We start from the raw sequence: 22013 nt of genomic DNA on the forward strand, positions 1-22013 counted from the left end.
GCGTACTTCGGATGAGTCCGATGACTCGTCTTCGGATAATACCGGGATTTAATAATTAATTATTTAATAAACTTCGAAAATTCATATCTTCTTCATACGAACTCCGTTTTCGACGTTCATTATATCCACACGAAGGTGAGACTACGCTCTACAACTTTCGTTTAGACTTCGTCGGCTAATTTTAACTTTATATTTATTAATTATTTTTAATAGGCCGGGACAGAAAAACTTCGTTATAAATTCATAACTTCTTCGTTTGACGTCCGTTCTCGCCTAACTTTTCATCGCTTCGATACCAACAACAAGATCTTCGATTCTCGTTTAGATTGTTTCAGCTAAAAACCGCTCGATCTCAAATCGAGTATTTCATGCTGCATACCGCTAAGCCGAAACTTCGATAAATCATAACTTCCTCATACGAAGTCAGATTTGGGCGCTCTATATATATATTCGGAAACCTCGTTTCAACCACTACAACATTATCCAAAGATATCAAGTTTATTTTTCACTTAAATTTTGACGCTTGTTTTTATTCTTAATTAATCAAACCACATAATTAAGCAATTAAGCACAAAACACATAATACTCAAATAATACACTCTTATTATTTCAAAACGGGTTACAAAGGTTAACCTAGCCTATTACATTGCTAAAAATGGCAAGCCCGGAAACACAGGCGTTACACTCCAGCTCTAGTAGCATCAATAAATCTACTATAAACACATTTGTCACATTGATTTGTCTTGAAACCAAAAGACAAAATCACCTCATCAAATTTTTGATGTCATTGTTTAGGCACTTGTTTCAGCCCATACAAAGATATGACAAGTTTACAAACCATATGCTTTTTACTGGGCATAATGAAACCTTCTGGTTGTTTCATGTAAACTTCCTCGTCAAGATCACCATTTAAAAAGGCTGTTTTCACATCCATTTGGTGAATAACCAGATTGTGGATACTTGCCAAGGCAACCAACAATCTAATAGTATAAATACGTGCAACTAGAGCATACGTATCAAAATAGTCAATACCGAGTTTATGTCTAAAACCTTGAATGACTAACCGGGATTTGAATTTGTCAATAGTGCCATTAACATTCATTTTCATTTTGAAAATCCATTTGCAACTAAGAGGTTTAGAACCCGGAGGCAAATTAGACAACACCCATGTGTTGTTCTCAAGAATTGATGAGATTTCATCATCAATTGCTTCCTTCCAAAAGGCACTATCATGAGACTGTATTGCCTCTTGATAAGTCTTAGGATCATATTCAAAACTATAGTAATTAGAGTATTCAAGATTAATCTCATCCCTTGAACCTTCCACCAAGTACAGTTGGAAGTCGGATCCAAATTTTTTCACAATTTGGCCTCTTTTGCTTCTACGAATATCTTGTGGTTCTTGCACGATATCACCATCTTGAATTTCTGAATTTTGCTCTTTATTAGCACCAAAAGTCAGATCCTTAGGCCTTTAAATCGATGAAAATCTCATCTCATCAAAAATTGCATCTCGCGATTCGATAACAGTGTTAATTGAAACCGAATCATTAGGTTTTATTACATAAAACCTATATGCCTTGGAATGTTCAACATATCCAATGAATATTCAATCAATTCCATGTTCTCCCAAAATTTTCTTTTTGGGCTCGGTAAGCTTTACAACTGCCCGACATCCCCAAATCCGAAAATAACTCAAATTCGGCTTTTTCTTGAACCAAAGTTCATATGGGACTGTTTTGTTCCTTTTATTTGGAACCCTATTCAACAAATAGCAGGTCGTTAACATGGCCTCTCCCCAGAACCCTTCACTCAATCCCGAGTAAGACAACATCGAGTTTACCATTTCCTTTACATTAAACTCGATTTTTGCGTTCATCAATACCATTCTGTTGGGGTGTGTAAGGTTTCGTGGTCTCATCAATGATATCCACTGATTGGAAGTATATGGGATCCATATATTCACCTCCCCTATCAGTCCTGAGACATTTAACCGGAATGCCCAATTGCAATTCCACCTCGTTTTGTATATTTTGAATTTATCTAAGGCTTTATCCTTAGAATGCAACAAATACACATAGCAAAACCGAGTGCAGTCATCAATAAAAGTGACCACATACTTTTTATTTCCCAAAGATGGAGTGGAATGGAAATCACACAGGTCATTGTGTACAACTTCCAAAACAGCTGAATTTCTAGTGACACTAGGAAATGGTTGTTTTGTCACTTTTGTAAGCATGCATGTTTTATATTTATCAGATGTGATATCAAATGCTGGAATTAATCCATCTTTTGAAATCTGATGCATCCTTCTAAAGTTGACATGACCTAATCTTACATGCCAAAGCATAAATTTATCAACATTAGAAGCAGAAGATATAAATGCAGAATTTTGAACAGATAATAATTTGTCAACAATATTTAAACGAAACATTCTATTATTTAAATATCCAATGTCATTAAACATTCTACCCTTAGACAAAACAAACTTATCCAACTTAATAGCTTGTTTATAACCATCATAATTCAAACAACTAGAGCTAACAAGATTCTTGCGAATCTTGGGAACAAGAAAAACATCAAATAACCTAATAGTCTTTCTAGAAGTAAATTCAAGACACACGACACCTAAACCACAAATAGGAATAAAAGAATCGTCTCTCATTTTCAACACCGAACCACTCCCATCTTTAGGAGGAGTTAATGTTTCAAACATCCGTTTATCCTTGCATACATGGTTCGTTGCTCCAGAGTCGATCCACTAAGCAACATCATCATCCTGCACATAGAATGATTCAGGGATAAATGAAACATAATAAACATAATTCTGATTAGAATTATCAAATTTAGTAAAAAACTGACCTCCTTTAACTTGGGCCGAAGACCCGTTCACTTTCCCATTGTCTCCACTATTTCCAGCACCATTGTTGCCCAAATTCACACGAAAATCACGGTTGCAATGCCCAACTTGATTGCACCTCCAACAAACCAAATCCTTTCTCTTTTTGTTGGAGTTGCTTGGGACATGTTCATGCTTATGTTTGCCATGTCCTTTGTGATTCTGGTTCCTTGGTTTGTTTTCAACCATATGAACCGAGGGCTGTCCAGGTTCAACTTTTCCTTTAGGTTTTTTAGATTTGTCACTTTCCTTCTCACGAAGAGATTCTTCAGTACGAATGTGACTAGCAAGTTGAACCAATGACAGTTCCTCCTTTTGATGTTTCAAGTTATGTTTGAAGTCTTTCCAGGATGGATGCAGTTTGTCAATGATAGTGGACACAGTATTGGATTCATCCATATTCATACGTTGCAATTTAAACTGACCGTATATACCAAGGAGTTCATTGTACTGTTTAGTGACAGACCTTGAATCTTCCATCTTATAATTATTAAAGTCACTTACCAATAACTTCTTGCTAGAAGCATCCTCAGTAATGTATTTCAGTTCAAGAGTGTTCCACAACTCCTTGGCACACAAGGCTTCACTATGGATATCAAATAAAGCATCAGACATACCGTTCAGAATGTGACCTTTGCAGATATAGTCATCATTGTCCCACTTCTGTCTCCTTCTTGTCTCTTCATCCGTCTCAGCAACACCTTCCACAGGCTCTGCTGGTCTTGGAGTAGTCAGCACGTATGTTACTTTCAGAGTGGTTAGCATGAAGTGCATCTTTTTCTTCCAACGCCAGAAGTCTACGCCTTCAAACTTCTCCAGCTTGGAAAACTTAGTGGTCATCTCGCGGATTGAGTCACCCATCTCCAGAAACAAGAGATATCAGTTCGATTGTAGGGAAATTTAGGGTTTGTGGTGGAGATCTGGATACCAACTTGGATCGTGATATCACTTTCTGAACTGATATTTCTACTCTATGCATGTGTTACAAGAAATTCAGCCTAGGATAATCCAAGAGGACAGTCTCGTTTCTAGGCACATAAAACGTAAGCCAATATGCTAGAGGATTCTGTGAAAGTATGATGAAAAATGAGAGCTTAAGATCGTACCCTCTTTTGTAAAGGAAGAGCTGTTTATATATTAAACAAGATTAGGGTTTCATTAGGGTTGGCCCGTCATTAGTTGCTTTGGATACCAGCAGGACCCCAGCCAGGGGCTTTGCCCCTTGGACCCCGCTAGGGGTGCTGCCCCTAGACCCCGCCAAAAGGGCGTTGTCCCTTTCGAAACCCCGGACCCGGGGGCACTGCCCCCAGACCCCCGACTAGTCGTTGAACCGGCTTCTAATTCAATCTTATGCATGCGTGCACTTCGCACAACTCCGTACATATATTAAAGTACAAATTATGAAGTCTGTTAGCTCACATGTTAATTCCAGTTACTTAAAATGACATGATGACACTAAAATCACCAACAATCAAAACTAATAGAATCAGAACAACAACCTTTTTTTAACTAACGTTATACCAATTGTTGGTCGAGTAGGTACTCAATGAAATCTCAAACAAGCAGGATCCAAAGTGAAATGAATCAAGATAACTAATGACTTGAACATTTCTTTTTGGAATGACCGAGCCGTTGGGGTCATAGTAATGCGACTTGACTTGATGATTTGACAAGATAGAGATCTAGCGGGCCTTGAAGTCATTTTCTACTTTTTTTTTAAATCCAATTGAGTACACAAGTATACTTAGGGGGTGTTTGGGAGTGATATTTGAGCTCTAAAAATGTTTTTCTTTAAAAATGTTTATTTGCTTATAATGATAGTAAAAATAGATTTTTAAAAAATGTTTGGATTAGTTTTTATGATAAAAAAAACCAATAAGTCAATACGTTAAAAAATGTTAGACTTAAAAGTGTTTTTTGAAGTTATTTTGGTTAAAAAGCTAAAAATAGATTCAAAAAGCCAAGTTTTATATGTTTTTTAAGAAATGTTTTTTGAAGCTAATAAACAAAATTATTCTAAAAAAATGTTTTTGAGTTTGTCAAACATTTTTTTGACCTATTAACTTTTCAAAAAACCAATAAGTATATATAGTTGGTTTGAAAAGCCAAAAATACTTTTGAGTTTCCAAAACACTTTTTTTTTTTATTTATTAGCTTTAAAAAAAACAATAAATCAATAAACGTTTTGAAGGCGATCCCAAACACTATCTTAGGAATGAAAATAAGTTTTTTTTTTCTTTTTTTTTTGGATTTGAGAATAAACAGAATATTTTCACATTGCTAGTGTTGGGCCGGTCCAGGATGTGTGATGTGAGCTTTTGGAGGCTGCTGGCCCAAAAGGGGTGATGATTTGATTGCCCCATTGATTGAGGTGCTGACCAGTGGGCCGCTGAACCCAATTACTAGGATGGAGAACAAGGCCAGCGTATGGGCATCTAATGATGGGACTGATGAGGCTAAAACCACTAGCTGGAGGAGCCCAAAGCGGAGGCATCGACTAGGTCTACGGTGGCGGCGCGGCAACAGATAGTGACGGATCGACAACATGTTGACGGTGCCTCTCCAGTCTCCTGCCAACTATCACCACGCCAAATTGACGATGACTACTGCTATTGTTGCGTGATATTTGATTTTGTGTTTCTTGAGAAGAGGAATTTGAATTGATTCCTAAGGATATAGATATTTGATCCGATGCTGTTTTCGAACTTTGATCAAAGTTTTTTCCCCCAAAATATAAAACTATAATCAATTTGTAATTTCATCCCCAATGGATTTTCTTACTTATATGTCAGATGAATGCTCTTAAAAATCTTGTATTGACTGACGTTCATTTGCATTCTTCAAGAAAGCGTAACACGTTCTCCACTACTAAACCAGAAAAAAACATTTTTCTTATGTATTGCAGATTTGTCGGACCTCGTTCCATCAGAGGGTAACATACTTCAACTAATTGACTCAAGATACCTAAGGATGGTGAATGAGCTATTTATTCGCTTCTTTTATCCTGCAAAAGGGTTATCCTTCCAATATTTATCATATTTCTCGTCTGCAAAAATTTCAATTTCTTTCTCATTTTTTTCCTTTTTTATTAAGACTACTCGGAGTGGGCAACGCCCCACTCCCATTATTACCCTCATAACGCGTAAACGCCAATGAACACCGCCCCACCTTCCCGTTATTACATGTTAAGGGCTTTCGCGTTACTTTCCGTTACCACCATCACATATGGTAACGGCGTTTTTTTGTTTTCTTGCCTTGTAACTCGTGTGGGCGTTGCCCACACCCACCCCTCTAAAACTCATTTTTCTGGGTTGTGACTAGTTGAGCTATTAGATGTCGGGCCTTTGTCTCTATTATTGGAATTTGTCATGTCAGAATTGTCAAATTTGCAGAGGTGTTTTCATGTGTTGATTCATCAAAAAAAAATGCTTTAGTTTGGAATGAAAAATTAAATCGGTGAAAAAGACATTCTATTTTATTATATAGACATCTTAATTATAATTTGAAATATTTTTATCCATTGAAATTACAAACAATATATTTATTTTTTTAAATCTATATTATCAATATATTTGCCTTTATTTACCCATAATAACATACTTACATTTTTTTTACCAATAATAGCAAATATGAAATTCAATAATATGAAGGTTCACATTTTCTTTACACTTAATAGTTATTAGTATGGATGTAGTCCTACCCTCTCAACCCTTTTGCCATATAGGTACCGTATCCTTTTTTCTTTCTCTTGCCACTTCCATTTTTCCTAACTCACTACACAAATAATTTATTTTTTCGGAGCCCTTACAACACACTCCTAATGTACAAATACTAAATTATATAAAGATACAAGTTCTCAAGCATACATAGAGAGAAAGAGGGAGCGTGTCCATGATTGTGGTGAACCCACCCAACCTGCATCATTTTGAACCCACACTTCACGGAGCAATGGGCATGGACGTAACTATGGTGGCTTTGGTACCACTCTCAAAATTAAATCTCACACTGTGCACCCTTAGGGAGGAAGGAGTCATTCCATCCCAACACACTGTCACATCATCATTGTTTCTATTATCTCTTTTTCATCTTTCCTAATCTACAACACATGAAATTTTTATATTTCTCAACTCACTCAAGACATTTGCTAAAGCACCGTTTTTTTTTAATTAAATTATAAAATATAACATTTTTTCTAAAATAATATTGAAAATAACCATGGTTCTAAATAACGTGACTTAGCGGCAATGTCAACCTCAAGCTTTTCTGAGCCTTTTTGAGCCATGTTATTTGTAAGGCGTGATATAAGGTTACAATTTTGTATTATAATTAATATTTTTATATTTATTTGAATTATTATTCATTTTCATACATATATATATATATATATATATATATATATATATATATATATATATATATATATATATATATATATATATATATATATAAGTTAAGGTGACGTTTTAGTAAAGGTTGACGGCAAGTACAAGCTTTTGAGTCATGGCACGTCTTGACACAGCTATGACGAGCTTTTTAGAACCTTGAAATAACAGTTAATTAAAACAAATATTATTTAATAAAATATGCACAGTTTATTAAAAAAAATAAGTTATGCACAATTTATTAAAAGAAATAAGATAGACAACAAATAAGTATGTTTTAATAAAACCTACAAATTACAAGGACTAAAATTGAATTTAGACATGAACTATATAACCCTTTTGTACTCTAAACCTATTTCCTAAAAGTAGGGGTGGCAAATTGGGCATCGTGTTGTGTTTCTGTCTGAAAAGATATGACACGACATGACAATGTTTTATTTAACACGAACACGACACGAAACAATGTCGTGTTTTTTTTAACTAGCACGAAAAAAGCCGATTAAAAAACGACAAGTACGAGACGACACGACAAAGATAACATAATAAAAAAATTAGTATATTTAATTAATATTTAATCATACATAACACGAAAAACACGACAAATACAAAAAACACGACAAATAAATGCTAATCGTGTCAATTTCGTGTCGAATTTTAAACGCGAACACGACACGACATGACATCGTGTATTTTACACTTAACATGAACACGAATTCGGATTTCAGTTTCGTTTCAATTTCGTTCCGTGTCAACAATTGCCACCCCTACCTAAACGTAGCCGCCTCGTTCTTCCTTGGTCACAATCTGGATCTCTCCTCCCACCAGAACTCTATTTTTCATATACTCTAGTCTTGTCTGAGATTTGCTCTCCTCCCCGTCAAAAATCAAGAATATTCTAAAAGAATATATATATATATATATATATATATATATATATATATATATATATATATATATATATATATATATATATATATATATATATATATATATCCATGTGAGACGGCTTAATTTTGTGAGATCGTGAGACGCAATCCTAGCCATTCATTTAGTAGGTAAAACAAAAACATTTTTAAAATGCAAAACAATTGAAAATTTTCGAAAAAAAAATTTCCAATATTATTTTCGGAATATATATTTTCCAAAAAAAAAAATAAAAAAAATACCAAGAAAAATAAGAAATAAATACAAAAAAATACATTTTTTATATATTTTAGTAGAATATTTAGAATATTCTATATATCTGACAAATCTAGTAGAATATTCTAAACATTCTAAAAATCATATTAGAACTGTACAGCGTAATATTCTATTAGAATATTTCACGTATTTAAAAAAAAACGCTAATTTTTTTTAGGTAAATAAAGTTCCGAAAATAATAATTAAAAAAAGAATGTTTGGATTTTTCCTTTTATTTTGCATTTTAAAATTATTTTTAGATTTGGTCTTACGGTCTCACAAAATTAGCATGGTCTCAAATTAACATGAATATATATATATATATATATATATATATATATATATATATATAGACTTAGGTTATTTTGTATTTACTAACTATTGTGTGCCAGAATGCATAGATCTGGACCACCGGATGGAATAAAATCAAAGGTCATGATCTGAGAGTCTATGATATTAGAATGGGATAACATGTACCATATAATCATACTAATTTCAACATAAGGGCATTTTAGTCAACTAACCTGTATTAAAAAGGAATTTTTCGGATTTTTATGGATAATTAATTCTTTTATTTTTAAAAATCTGAATATTTTAAATTAATTCAAATTTAAAAATCCAATTTTATTATGTCAGAATGATAGAATGCCAACAATGAACTAGTAAATATATTTTCGATTTAATTCTGTCAGGATGACAGAATGCCAATCATAAACTACTAAATACATTCTAAAAGAATATACAAAATGGAACTAATAATATACCAAATAATTACATTGTATGATTGTGATTCATTAAATAATAACCACATTCTGAAAGAATAACAAGTGTAATTCTTAAAAAATAACAACATTCTTAAACAGTGAGTGTGATCATTCTTTGATTCATTCTTCAAGCCTTTTCCATCAGGTCTTCAAGCCATTCTTCAAGTCATTTCTATCACAAATTCATTGCCAAACATTTTGTAGTGATACATTTGTTGTAACGCCCGCATTTCAGGACTAAGCATTGGTAGATGATGTAATAGTCTAGGTCAACTACTGTAACTCTTTTTGAAGTAATAAAAATGAAATATTTAAGTATTATGTAAATTATGTGTTTTATACTTAATTATAAAGGTATAATTAATAAAGAATAAAAATAAGCGTCAAAATTAAAGTGTGAGATAAACACGATATCTTTACATAAAGTTGTAGTGGTCGAAACGAGGATTCTAGGGATATAAAGAACGCCGAAATTCTAGTTATAATAAAGAAGTTATGACCCGTCAAAGTAGGGGTGTTAATCGGGTAATTTTTTCGAGTTTTGGGTAATTCGGGTCGGGTAATTCGGGTTTTTCATGTTAGAAAAAATACCCGTTACCCTACCCAAACTAACTTCGGGTAATTCGAGTATCGGGTCGTGTTTGGGTAATTCGGGTATTACCCAAAATATATAATTTTTTTTGAATTTCACCTGAAAACAAATTTAATGGAATAAATACGCCTTGCTTTACTAGTCTTGTTTATATAAACAAATGAGACATAAATGAAGTTGCTCAAGCTTTAAATATTGAGATTTTTTAGTCAATAATATCTGAGATATCAAGTAATTTTTTAACAACTTAATCTAATATAATAAGATGTTAAAAAAACAAAATACTTAAAGATCTTAATTTAAAAGTTTAAAATGTTTAAGATAATTGTAGCCATAAGTTTTGTCATGTTCTGAAGTTTTGTCAAGATAATGAGTTTGTTAATTACAATAAAAACTATAATCTAGAAAACAGTTAATTTTTAAAGAACATGATGATATATAAACAATTAGTCTTAACATTGTTAGTGTCATATGGTCATAATAAATAGATTCGTGTTTTACAATAATGATAGTTAGTTTAAGCGTGATCAAATGCTTGCTATATAGTACATGCTCTACAAAAAAAAAAAGAATTTTTAAAATAAATCGGGTAATTCGGATATACCCGAAACCCAAAAAATGTACCATTTACCCGACCCGAAAAAAATCGGGTAACCCGATTACCCAAAAAAATTTACCTGATACCTGATTTACCCGACCCGATTTACCCGATACCCGAATTATCGGGTATCGGGTATTTTCGACAGGGCTACGTCAAAGTTTCGCGACGGAACCGACACGGCACCGGGAAGACGTAAATAGTGAATTTACGATAGAAGACTTTTTAGCCTTAGTGATATAAATAAAAGTTGTAGTATACGTTAAACCGAGAACATACAAAAAAAGAACGTCCAAATCTGATTTTGTATGAGAAAGTTATGAATTTTCTAAGATTTGGCATAGCAGTGCACAGCCCGAAACTCGAATTTAAGATCGAGCGGTTTTTGGCCTACGCGACCTAAATGAGAGTTGAAGATCTCATTAATAGGAACTCAACGATAAAAAGAAAGACGAAAACAGAGTCCAAATGTAGAAGTTATGAATTTTACGCGGTCATTTAACAATATAATCTCCTCCGACTGTTAAATTTAAGATCAGTCGAGAATTAGCTGACAGAGTCAAAAGGAAAGTTGTAGATCTTGTTTTTACCTATGCTTGGATATAAAGAATGTCGAAAACAGAGCTAGTATACGAAAGGTACGGGGTTTAGAAGTCGGTAGGGTGCTGCTGCAAAAGGGGTGACGTGGCACAATGCAGGCCACCCACGTTCTGCCACCAGAATGGTAACACCTAGCCTAGACTCGATGAGTAGAAGTACCAACTCATCGAGTAGAGCTGTTTCATAGCCTATAAATAGAGGTGTCGGGTTCAACACTTCTCTCACACCTTCAACCTTCATTTTTTCTCTCTAAACTCTCTCTCTAACTCCCCAAACCCCCGAAAAGCCTAGGAAACTTTCCTAGCACTTGAAGAAAGCCTCGGAGAGCCTGGAGTCTCCAAGAAAAAGAGTTTTTCGGTTTGAAACTCTGCCTGTGCGAAGCCCGGTTTTCAAGCAAACTTCCCAGTTTCGTCAAAAAGGTTATTTTTAGAAGCGAGGTGTTATCCAAATCACTTCGTATTAGGTGAGTGTATAGCCACTTTCATCTTACACATAGATATGAAGTATTTTATATAAATTATGAGCTATGTGTATAAATATGTTATCTGTTTACCTGGGATGTATGCTGGATGAAAGATTTGAACTTCTTTCTTTCAGATATGAAACTCTTTCCTTCAGATCTACACTTTTTCATCTCAGATCTAAACTTTCTCTTCAAATCTAAACTGTATAATTTGAGATCTATGTTGGATGAAAGATCTGAACTTCTTTCCTTTAGATCTGAACTTTTCTTCAGATCTGGACCGTATAAATATTTTATGCTTTGAAAGTTATGTTGGATGAAGGATGTAAACATTGTTTTTCAGATCTGGACTACACATGTATTTTATGCTTTAAAAGTTATGTTGGATAAAAGATATAAGCTTTATTCTACAGATCTGGACCATGTATGTGTTTTATATCTACAAATATATTGGGTAGAACATAGGTAGATAAAATAGTTGGTGTGTGGTGAAATAAAATGATGAGAGGCCTCAATATTGACGTTGTTCCAGTCATCTAGAGGAGTATGGATGATGACCAAAGACTTTTCTAGGAAGTCCAGTGGAACGCTAGCAGGCTCACAACCTGTAGGTGTTTGTGAACGAAGTGTTCACCAGTGTACTCCATCCCCCCATGGTTGCCTTACGGACACTTATGGCTGAGGAATCCCCTTAGCAGTAGTGTCCATCCCGATGAAATTCTTTAGGATAGGTCCCTTATGATAGATGCTTTAGGGACGTAAGGTGAGGATAACGGGAACGGGTAACCGGGTTAATGATTCTTGAAAATAATAAACTTATTTATTGTGGGTTAAAAACCCTATATGCTTACCAGGCTCCCCACCCTGACCCACTCAGTTTCTTGTATTACAGGTAGTGGCAAAAGCATAGTTGGATGATTTAACGAGAGATTACGGATTTGAGGCCATATAGTGTTTTGTGGCCTAAGATGTTTATTTCTTTTTAGTTTATGCTTATGGTCTGTATCGATGATTGACTTCTCGAGTTTTTGTAATGTAATGGAAATACAATTCTTTAAGAAATGCTTTGATAAAATCTATATCATATTTTTTTTGGGAACAAATTCCGCAATACTTTTCTTAAGAAGTTACTCTGATTTTTATTAAAAAGTATAAACGAAATCGGTCTTTTCTGGCCGTAAAAGTGGGTATGTCACACTTGTAGGAACTGCACATTAAACATATAAATAATTAACTACAATTCTATCAAAATACAATAATAATATTCTTACAGAATAAACTATTCTTGCATATTTGTTTTGAATATTCTTAAAGAATTTATATTATCAAGAATATACCCAACGAACAAAACATTTGAAATATATAAAACATCTTCGGCTCACAAGTTTTTTGAAAAATGATCATCTATGAAAGCACCATGATGATCATGGAATCAGTGATGGAGCTTGAAGTTATGATTTAAGGGGGCCGAAAATAGAATACGTATAAAAATTGAAGAATAGGGGGGGGGGGGGGGGAGCAGAATCAAATTTTATAGTTTTGGGCATAATATGTAACCTTTTCAATACTTACGGACTATATATAAAAAAATTAAGGGGGGGGGGGGGGGAGCAGAATCAAATTTTATAGTTTTGGGCATAATATGTAACCTTTTCAATACTTACGGACTATATATAAAAAAATTAAGGGGGGGGGGGGGCACATCCCCCCGTGTCCCTATATATGATCCGTCCATGCATGGAATGCTTTCATGGTTCATTTAATTTGTAGCTTAGTAAAAGAAAATTCAATTAGGATGATCATGAATCGCTTTGTTTGTTGACCGTCATTGACATTTGTTCCTAAATGGATTAAAAAAGAAAAAGAACCAATAGAACAAAAAAATCACAAACACCACACCAAATGAATTTTATAAATTTCCTGTGATGATGTTTATCCCACTCAGGCACTCACCTCACCCACTTTACACATATATTATCCCACTGATTGGTATTCGATACTAATAAACCCATACTTTTGGTGAAATTAATTACATTAGGTGGTATTAATGCAAGATCATAAATTAGAATTTTAGGGGAAAAAGGTGAACGAAAAGTAGTTAGAATGACTTACTCGATGCCTAGAGAAAAAGAGAAAGAGGGTGGCGCCACTGAGATCCTCTGGTATCAATCACACCACCGGCCGCCGTATCGTAGGTTACATGTTCTCCATGACCTACTGATCACCGAAAACCAATAAATTGCAGAGAGCTTGGAGCGGTTTCCGTTGGTTTTATTATAGTTATGGGCAAGAAGACGGTAGTACATGTATCCACAAGGAAGAAGTAAGGTGACGCCGGTGGTGGAGGAGTATGATGGTGCAGGAGATCAGTGGGTTGAAGAAAGGAAGAAGAATCATGAAATCGAGTTTTCTAAGGAATAAGAATTGGGCGACGTACGCGATGGTGATGACAAAAAAGAGGGTGATATTTAGGGTTTTAAACTGATTTTCATTATTTAAAGGAGGAATTAAATTATTTATTATATTTTACCATAATTAGATATATTAAGTTTACCATTATACCATTTTTAAATTTATTTAATGATTTATTATTTCCTGAATTCTCATTGGTGCATACATGCACACAATAGTTGCTAAAAACATTTGAACCTAGCTCTCTCTCTCTCATTATATATATATATATATATATATATCTATATATATATATATATATACACGTTTAGGTTCATGTGAGACGACATACCTAATTTTGTGAGACCGTGAGATGCAATCCTAGTAACTCATTTGGTAGATAAAAAAGAACATTTTTAAAATGCAAAGTATTTGAAAATTTTCGAATTTTTTTTTTCAAATATTATTTTCGGAATTTATATTTTCCAAAAAAAATAAAAAAAATACCAAAAAAATAAAAAAAAATACATTTTAAACATATTCTAGTAGAATATTAGAACATTCTACATATCTGACAAATCTAATAGAGTATTCTAACATTCTAAAAATCATATTAGAATATTTATAGTATAATATTCTATTAAAATATTTCACATATTTTTCAAAAAAACGGTAACTGTTTTTATTTTTTATTTTTTTATTATTTTTTACTTTTTTTTAGGTAATTAAAGTGACAAAAATAATAATTAAAAAAAGAATTTTCGGATTTTTCCTTTTATTTTGCATTTTAAAATTTATTTTTAGATTTGGTCTCATGGTCTCACAAAATTAACATGGTCTCAAATGAACCTGAACATATATATATATATATATATATATATATATATATATATATATATATATATATATATATATATATATTCAAATGAAAACCATAAAAAATTAAAAACCCTAAGAACCTCAATTAATTAGTAAATATTTACACGATACTCTTATTAAACATGTTAAAATCCCAATTTTTTTGTGTTTTTTGTATGAAAAGAGCAAACTTATAATTTTTACAGTCTAATATTTTCATCTATATATGCTTTCATATTTTAATACAAAACTTATATAAAATACACATTTTAACAATCCATTACAATTTAATGTAAAAAATTCACAACTTAATACAATCTGTTTTACAATAATTCATTAATTCAAAAAAGTCAAAAACTCAAACTCTACCACCACATGCCGTCACCAACCGATTGTATCAACATAGTAGCCGTCATTTTCTTCAAAATTAGATTTGTAAATAAAGTCATGCATTAACAACTTAAATACTACATTCACAGTCTAATAAAGCCTATGAATTAACTCGTTTTGAATTTGATGCAAAACAATTATAAAAATTAGTGGATCCTTACAAATTTATACAACAAAAAAATATATATTCAGAAGAAAATTAACAAAAAAAAAAATTATACATAAGTCATTTATATTTTAACACAAATAATAAAAAAAAATTCACAGCAAAATACAGTAAATTCACAATTTAAACAGAAGTTCATAGTTTAATGCAATCAATTCACATTGTAAACACAAAAATCACAATTTAATATAAAAAATTAATAGTTTAATATAGTCAATTTCACAATTTAAATAAATATTCACAGTTTAATGCAGTTAATTCAAAGTTTAAAATGCAAAAATCACAGCTTAATAGATAAAAGTCACAGTTTAATACAATAAATTTACAGTTTAATACAAAGAATATAAATTCACAACAATAATATCAATTTAAAACTCTTAATACATACAATTCATAGTTTAATATACAAAACTCACAGCTTAATGTAATAAATTCACAATTTATGAATATATATATATATATATATATATATATATATATATATATATATATATATATATATATATATATATATATAGTCATATTTTCAAATTAAAAGTTATATTTAGACGTTAATATATGAAGACATTTATATGTATTAAATTGTGAATTTAATATATTAAGTCGTGAATAATATTTACAACGTAATATACAATTCACAGTTTAGTATACAATATTAATCAGATACATTGTGTGCACCACATAAATTCATAGTTTAATAGATCTTTTCAGAAATCTCATTCACAGTTTAATAATCAGTTTAGGACTCTCATTCATTGTATTTATAACATAAAAACATATTAATTCACGCATTCATAGTAACTAACTTAAATAGAACTAAACAATAGTTAAAACATTAAGACATCACAGTTTAAAGCTTAAAAAAATCAAAATTCATTTTATTTGAGAAAACACTAACATAATAACACACATTTTAAATTCAATTCACAACTTAACAACAATAAACCATAAAGTGAATAAAAACTTGATGCGAACATTATAAAAAACATAATAAACATTGATTAACAACTTAATAATAGAAAAAAAACTATGTTTAACAAAAGTAAACAAAAAATGAGAGATTAGAACATTAAATTCACAACTTAACAAAAAGAAAAAAAAATTAAACAAATATCAACATACATGATGCGAATATGGTGTTGTTTCACTAAATATCAGAGAGAAAAAGATGGAGTTGAGTTAGGGGTGCTACACCAGAGCGGCAAGGCAGTATTTGTGGGGGCAGTTGACATCGATCTCAGATCTAGTCCATCAATCTCACCAGAAGTCATAGATCTGAAGGCATAAATCATATATCCATAAGCGAAAATCATAGATTTGTTGTCGGAAATCATAGATCTATTGTCGGAGATCATAGATTTGGACTGAACCGCTTCAAATTTGATGAAAACAAAGGATTTTGGAGGTTGAAGACATACATCTATGGTTGGTAGAGGTGGTGGTGGACCAAATCTGAATAGATCTGGTGGTCTTTCATGGAGATCGAGAGAAAAAAATATGGAGGCGAGATGAAGATGTTTCATCAGAGCTCATAGATATGAACATTAGTGGAGACTTTTGGCGACGAATTGAGGCCTAATTTTGGAATATCTATATAAATCGTTTATTCCCGAAACCCTAAGACGTGTTGGAGACTTTTGGCGACTAATTGACGATCAGAAGGGTTCTTGGAGCTCGGGTTCTCGAGAATTCAACTTAAAAGTCAAGTTAGAAGAGATCAAAGGCAATAAACATTACTCTTTTTCTTAAAACCATGTTCGAATCAGTAGATTTTGATTTTAGGATGTTATTTGCGGTAGATATGAGCTAAAAGCTTTTTACTTCTGTTTAAAGTAGATAAACTTATGAATATGGTTTGATTTAATGGCATGGATTAATTTGATTTGGTGAATTGTCTTGGTAAGCTTGTTAAAGACCCTTATGTTAATAATAATAATTTTTAGTTAATAATGAAGTTATTGAGTTGCATGAACTTCTTCTTAATTGCTTGAATCATATAACTTGTGAAAACAATATTGTATGCCTAGTATTAGTGCATATGAACCTAGAGTTAACTAGAAAATAAGTAAGTGAATGTGTGAGCATGTGTGATGAACAACCACATATGAGTTGATTGAATTGAAAATTTTAGTTTGCTAATATTACAAGTCTTACTTGATCCAAACTGAACACTAGGAAAATTGTTAGTTTAATTAATCGGCCACTATTTGAATTAACTTGTTTGTTAAAGGATTACTAATAGTGAACATGAACCTAATAACATTAGAAATCAGTACCCAACGACATATTAACCCATTGCAATTTCCATGAAATCAACCATAGGAATAAGTGAATCGAATCTGAACAGAAGTCTCTTTTATCATTAAATCTAGTTACCTTCTATTCTCTTTAGTTTTTAGTTTTTTTTAGTGTTATTTGCTTACTTAAGTTTCTAGTCTTGTAAAACTAGAGAAAAACCCCTTTTATTACTTGTTCTTATTTAGGTAATTCTAGTAGTTATTTTAATTGTTACTGTTCCCTCTGTTCAATACCATACTTGCTTAAACTATATTGCTAATCAATAGGTACACTGTCTTTCATGTGTTCATTTTGTGTTTTAAATTAGTAGGATTAAAACTAGTGTAATTCACACACATCATCGGTGCTCCTCATCACTCTCTGTCCGACCCCCCCACCCCCAGCAAATAGGGGTCCGACATATCCTTATGTATAAAAGCTCGAAAGGAGGCATCCCAATGCTAAAGTCATGGTTGGTGTTATATGAAAACTTAGCCAATGGCAGCAAGGAATCCCAACTCCCACCAAAGTCCATAACTCAAGCACGTAGCATGTCCTCGAGAGCCTTGAATCATCAGCTCACTCTGCCCTTCTGTCTGCGGATGGTATGCAGTGCTGAAATGTAGCCGGGTGCCCAACTCCTCATGAAATTTCTTCTAGAACCTAGAAGTAAAATGCACATCACAGTAAGACACTATCGATGTTGGTACTCCGTGTCAAGCCACCATTTCTCGAACGTAGACCTCAGCTAGTTTCTCCGCAGAAGAGTACTCAATTATAGCCAGGAAGTGAGCACTCTTTGTCAATCGGTCCACAATCACCAGATTGCATCCATACCCCTCGTAGTCCTCGGCAATTTGGTAATAAAATCCATAGAAATCTGTTCCCACTTCCACAGAGGAACCTCCAGAGGCTGCAACTTGCCATGAGGGCGTTGGTGCTCTGCCTTGACCTTGCGACATGTTAAATATCTCTCAACAACCCATGAAACGTCCCTCTTTATACAGGGCCACTAATAATCGTGTTTCAAATCTAAGTACATCTTCGTGGCCCCAGGATGAATGGAAAACCTCAACTTATGGGCCTCCTCCATCAAAATCTTTCGAGCTCCACCCGTATATGGCACACATATCCGCCCATGGAAGGTCATAAGCCCCCGACTATCCTACACAAACTCAGAAATCTGCCCGATCACCCGCTCTCTCTTGCGGTTCTTTGTTCTTATGGCCACCGCTTGGGCCTCTCAGATGACATCTAAGACTGGAGTCATCACCGTCATCCTCATACACACATATTATCACACCCCGAAACCAAAAGAGGAAACATTCCGGGGCAGAGGACGTCATGAATATCACAACCAATGTACATAGTAAGCATAGTAAAACACAAAACTTTACATTACATAGATTCATTTACATTGTTTGAAAACAAGAGTTACATATGTTGTACGTATACATATCTTATGAACAAAAGTAAAGACGTGTCTTCTACATACTTCGCCTTCGCCAAAAGGATCGCTGGGTACCTGTCTGTAACGCCTGTGTTTCCAGGCTTGCCATTTTTAGCAATGTAATGGTCTAGGTTAACCTTTGTAACCCATTTTGAAATAATAAGATTGTATTATTTGAGTATTATGTGTTTTGTGCTTAATTGCTTAATTATGTGGTTTGATTAATTAAGAATAAAAATAAGCGTCAAAATTTAAGTGTAAAATAAACTTAATATCTTTGGTTAATGTTGTAGTAACTGAAACGAGGTTTCCGAATATATATAGAACGCCCAAATCTGACTTCGTATGAGGAAGTTATGATTTATCGAAGTTCCGGCTTAGCAGTATGCAGCCTGAAATACTCAATTTGAGATCGAGCGGTTTTTAGCCGAAGCAATCTAAATGAGAATCGAAGATCTCATTGTTGGTATCGAAGCGATAAAAAGTTAGGCGAGAACGGACGTCAAACGAAGAAGTTATGAATTTATAACGAAAGTTTCTGTTCCGGCTTAGCAGTATGCAGCCTGAAATACCATCAAGTTGTTTTGTTTACAAGTATGCATATGTTTATATTTGTTATATGACTTGTAATGTATTCGTTTATGCTTATTGGTCTGTATCGGAACATGACACCCCGAGTTTTGATTATAATGAAAATACATTTCTTTTATGAAATGCTTTGGTAAACATTGTTTTATCATGCTTTGTTTTTGGGAACAAATTCCGCAACTCTTTCATATCAAAAGGATTTACTCTGAAAATATTTAAAAGCATAAATGAAAATCGGTCTTTTCTGGATGAGATTTTGGGGATGTCACAGTTGGTATCAGAGCATTAGTTTAAGCGAACTAGGAATTTGTAGGATTTCTAGACTTAAACTTAGAATGCTAAGTGAAATTTTGAGATGTGTGTCTGTTGTGATTTAGACACAAGCACTAGTTTATTTTAGGAAAGTTGCCTAAAATGCTTTATGTGCTAAATGTTATATGTTGCCATATATGATATTATTTGTTCGGATCTATGGTCTGTTGCCGACCGGATCTAGAAACCTTATGTGTGTAGGATTCTAAGCGTACGTCTACGATATTAGAACTAGCATGTAAACGTTTCGGAGTGATAAGGATGATTTGATTATCTATCATGATTGAGGATCTAATTTCACCTTATTCGGTGTGTAGATCAAAATGGTGAGAACAAGAAGTGGAGTTGGAAATGCTGACGAAAACAGGAATCAACCACCAGTGATTGAGCCAATACCTGTCGTAGCAACAACACCTGAGCCAATAACCATGGCTGGTGTGCAATTGATGATTCAGACGATGTTGGATCGTCAGATGGATGAAACTAGACGGTTACTTCAACAAAATCGTGAAGAACTGTCGATTCGTGTGGAAGAGCCTGAATTAAATGAAGGGCACTCGGAAGGTGGAAACTTCAGTGGGTCTGTTGGTCCAGCCAACCCACCGATAGTTAGGCAAGATAACCGTGATGGAAGGAATGATGGAATGGGATGCAAGTACAAGGACTTTTTGACTTGCAAACCATCGACCTTCAATGGAAAGGAGGATCCGATTGGGGTTATGGATTGGATCTCCGAAATGGAGCTAGCCTTCATGACGTGTGGCTGCAGAGGTAAGTTGCAAACTATCTATGCCGTGCGTAAATTCCGAGGTGGATCCGTTCGTTGGTGGAACACTCTAGGGAAGACCTTAAGCCCTAATGAGCCACTGCAATTGTCATGGGCAGATTTCTTGGTGCAGTTCAAGCGCAAGTTCTGCTCGGCTCAAAATCTGTTGGAGTTGGAGAATAAGTTTTTGACATTGACGAAGGGTAGCATGTCAGTGGATGAGTACACCAATAACTTCACCGATAAGATGGAGTTTGCCTTGCGTATCGTCCCATACGAGCTGACAAAGGTGGATCGGTATGCGAAGGGACTTCCATGGGAGTACGAGGTGCCAGTACGCCAGACACTTACTCTAGAGGCAGCTATCTGGGCTGCCAAGTCTGTTGAGAACATGATCAAGGGGAGAACCACCGACAAGGTTGATGTTGGTGAGAAAAGAAAGTTTGAGGGAACATCTGGTTCCGGTAAGAAAGGAAAATTTTCGAAATCTGATTCGAAAAAGTTTGGAGGAAAAGGAGGCGAAGCAAAGTGGTGTGATAAGTGTAAGAAAAAGCACTTTGGGAAATGTAGCGAGGATGTGACCTGCTACAAGTGTGGAAAGGTTGGACATTTTGCCAATGAATGTCCGAACAACAAAATGATGTGTTTTGGGTGTAATGAAGAGGGGCATATTTTGAAAGATTGTCCGAAGAAGAAGGAGGCAGCAAAGCCCAACATTCCACCAAAGCCGAAGGCGAGAGCCTTCCAGATGACACTTGAGGCTACGAAAGATGAAGCTGATGTCGCTTCAGGTACCTTTCTCGTAAACGAATTACCTGCTCATATATTGTTTGATTATGGAGCCAACTACTCCTTTATTTCGCATGAGTTTGGTAGAAAGCTAGCTTTGCCTATTGATAGACTAGATAATGCTTTATTAGTCGAAGTAGCTAGTGGAAAGTTTGTACCTGTTAGCCATCGTATGAAAAACGTCTTGATCGACCTTAATGGGAATAAGTTTCACGAGGCGTTATTGCCTATCGAACTTAATGGTTTCGACATCGTCTTGGGAATGGATTGGCTTAGTGCCAATGATGCCGAAATTTTATGCAAGAAAAAGATAGTTAAAGTAAACCCGCCTGGAAAAGATTCGTTTATGGTGTATGGGGACAAACGGCGAGTGAATTCTGGGATCATTTCTCTAATGAAAGCCAGAAAGTGTTTGACCAAGGGATGTACAACATATTTAGCATTCGTGATTGATGCTAAGAAAGAGAAGAAGGCGATGCAGAGCATTCCAGTGGTGTGTGATTATCCGGAACTATTTCCCGAAGATCTTCCTGGATTACCACCTGATAG

At 34.0% G+C, this 22013-nt stretch overlaps 2 protein-coding genes across 2 annotated transcripts; both read right to left on the reverse strand.

Moving 5' to 3' along the window:
- Positions 1 to 784: 784 nt before the first annotated feature.
- On the reverse strand, positions 785 to 2716 carry LOC145095201 (uncharacterized). Its single transcript, XM_079033123.1, has 2 exons — positions 2121 to 2716; positions 785 to 1472 (listed from the first exon to the last, which is right to left on the reverse strand). The coding sequence occupies exons 1-2, from the start codon at positions 2714 to 2716 to the stop codon at positions 785 to 787; spliced, it is 1284 nt and encodes a 427-aa protein (XP_078889249.1).
- Positions 2717 to 2761: 45 nt separating this feature from the next.
- Positions 2762 to 3739, reverse strand: LOC145095202 (uncharacterized). Its single transcript, XM_079033125.1, has one exon. It carries the CDS (start codon positions 3737 to 3739, stop codon positions 2762 to 2764), a length of 978 nt encoding a protein of 325 aa, XP_078889251.1.
- Positions 3740 to 22013: the final 18274 nt, after the last annotated feature.

The sequence above is a fragment of the Lactuca serriola genome, chromosome 3 (genome assembly GCF_051521515.1).
Source record: "Lactuca serriola cultivar US96UC23 chromosome 3, Lser_US96UC23_V15, whole genome shotgun sequence".
Lineage (NCBI taxonomy): Eukaryota > Viridiplantae > Streptophyta > Magnoliopsida > Asterales > Asteraceae > Lactuca > Lactuca serriola.

Coding starts and splice junctions, on each gene's coding strand:
- LOC145095201 (XM_079033123.1), bottom strand. CDS start 2,716: ATGTTTGAAACATTAACTCCTCCTAAAGATGGGAGTGGTTCGGTGTTG. Junction 1,473..2,120: donor CCATCTTTGGGAAATAAAAA/GTATGTGGTCAC, acceptor ATCGATTTAAAG/GCCTAAGGATCTGACTTTTG.
- LOC145095202 (XM_079033125.1), bottom strand. CDS start 3,739: ATGACCACTAAGTTTTCCAAGCTGGAGAAGTTTGAAGGCGTAGACTTC.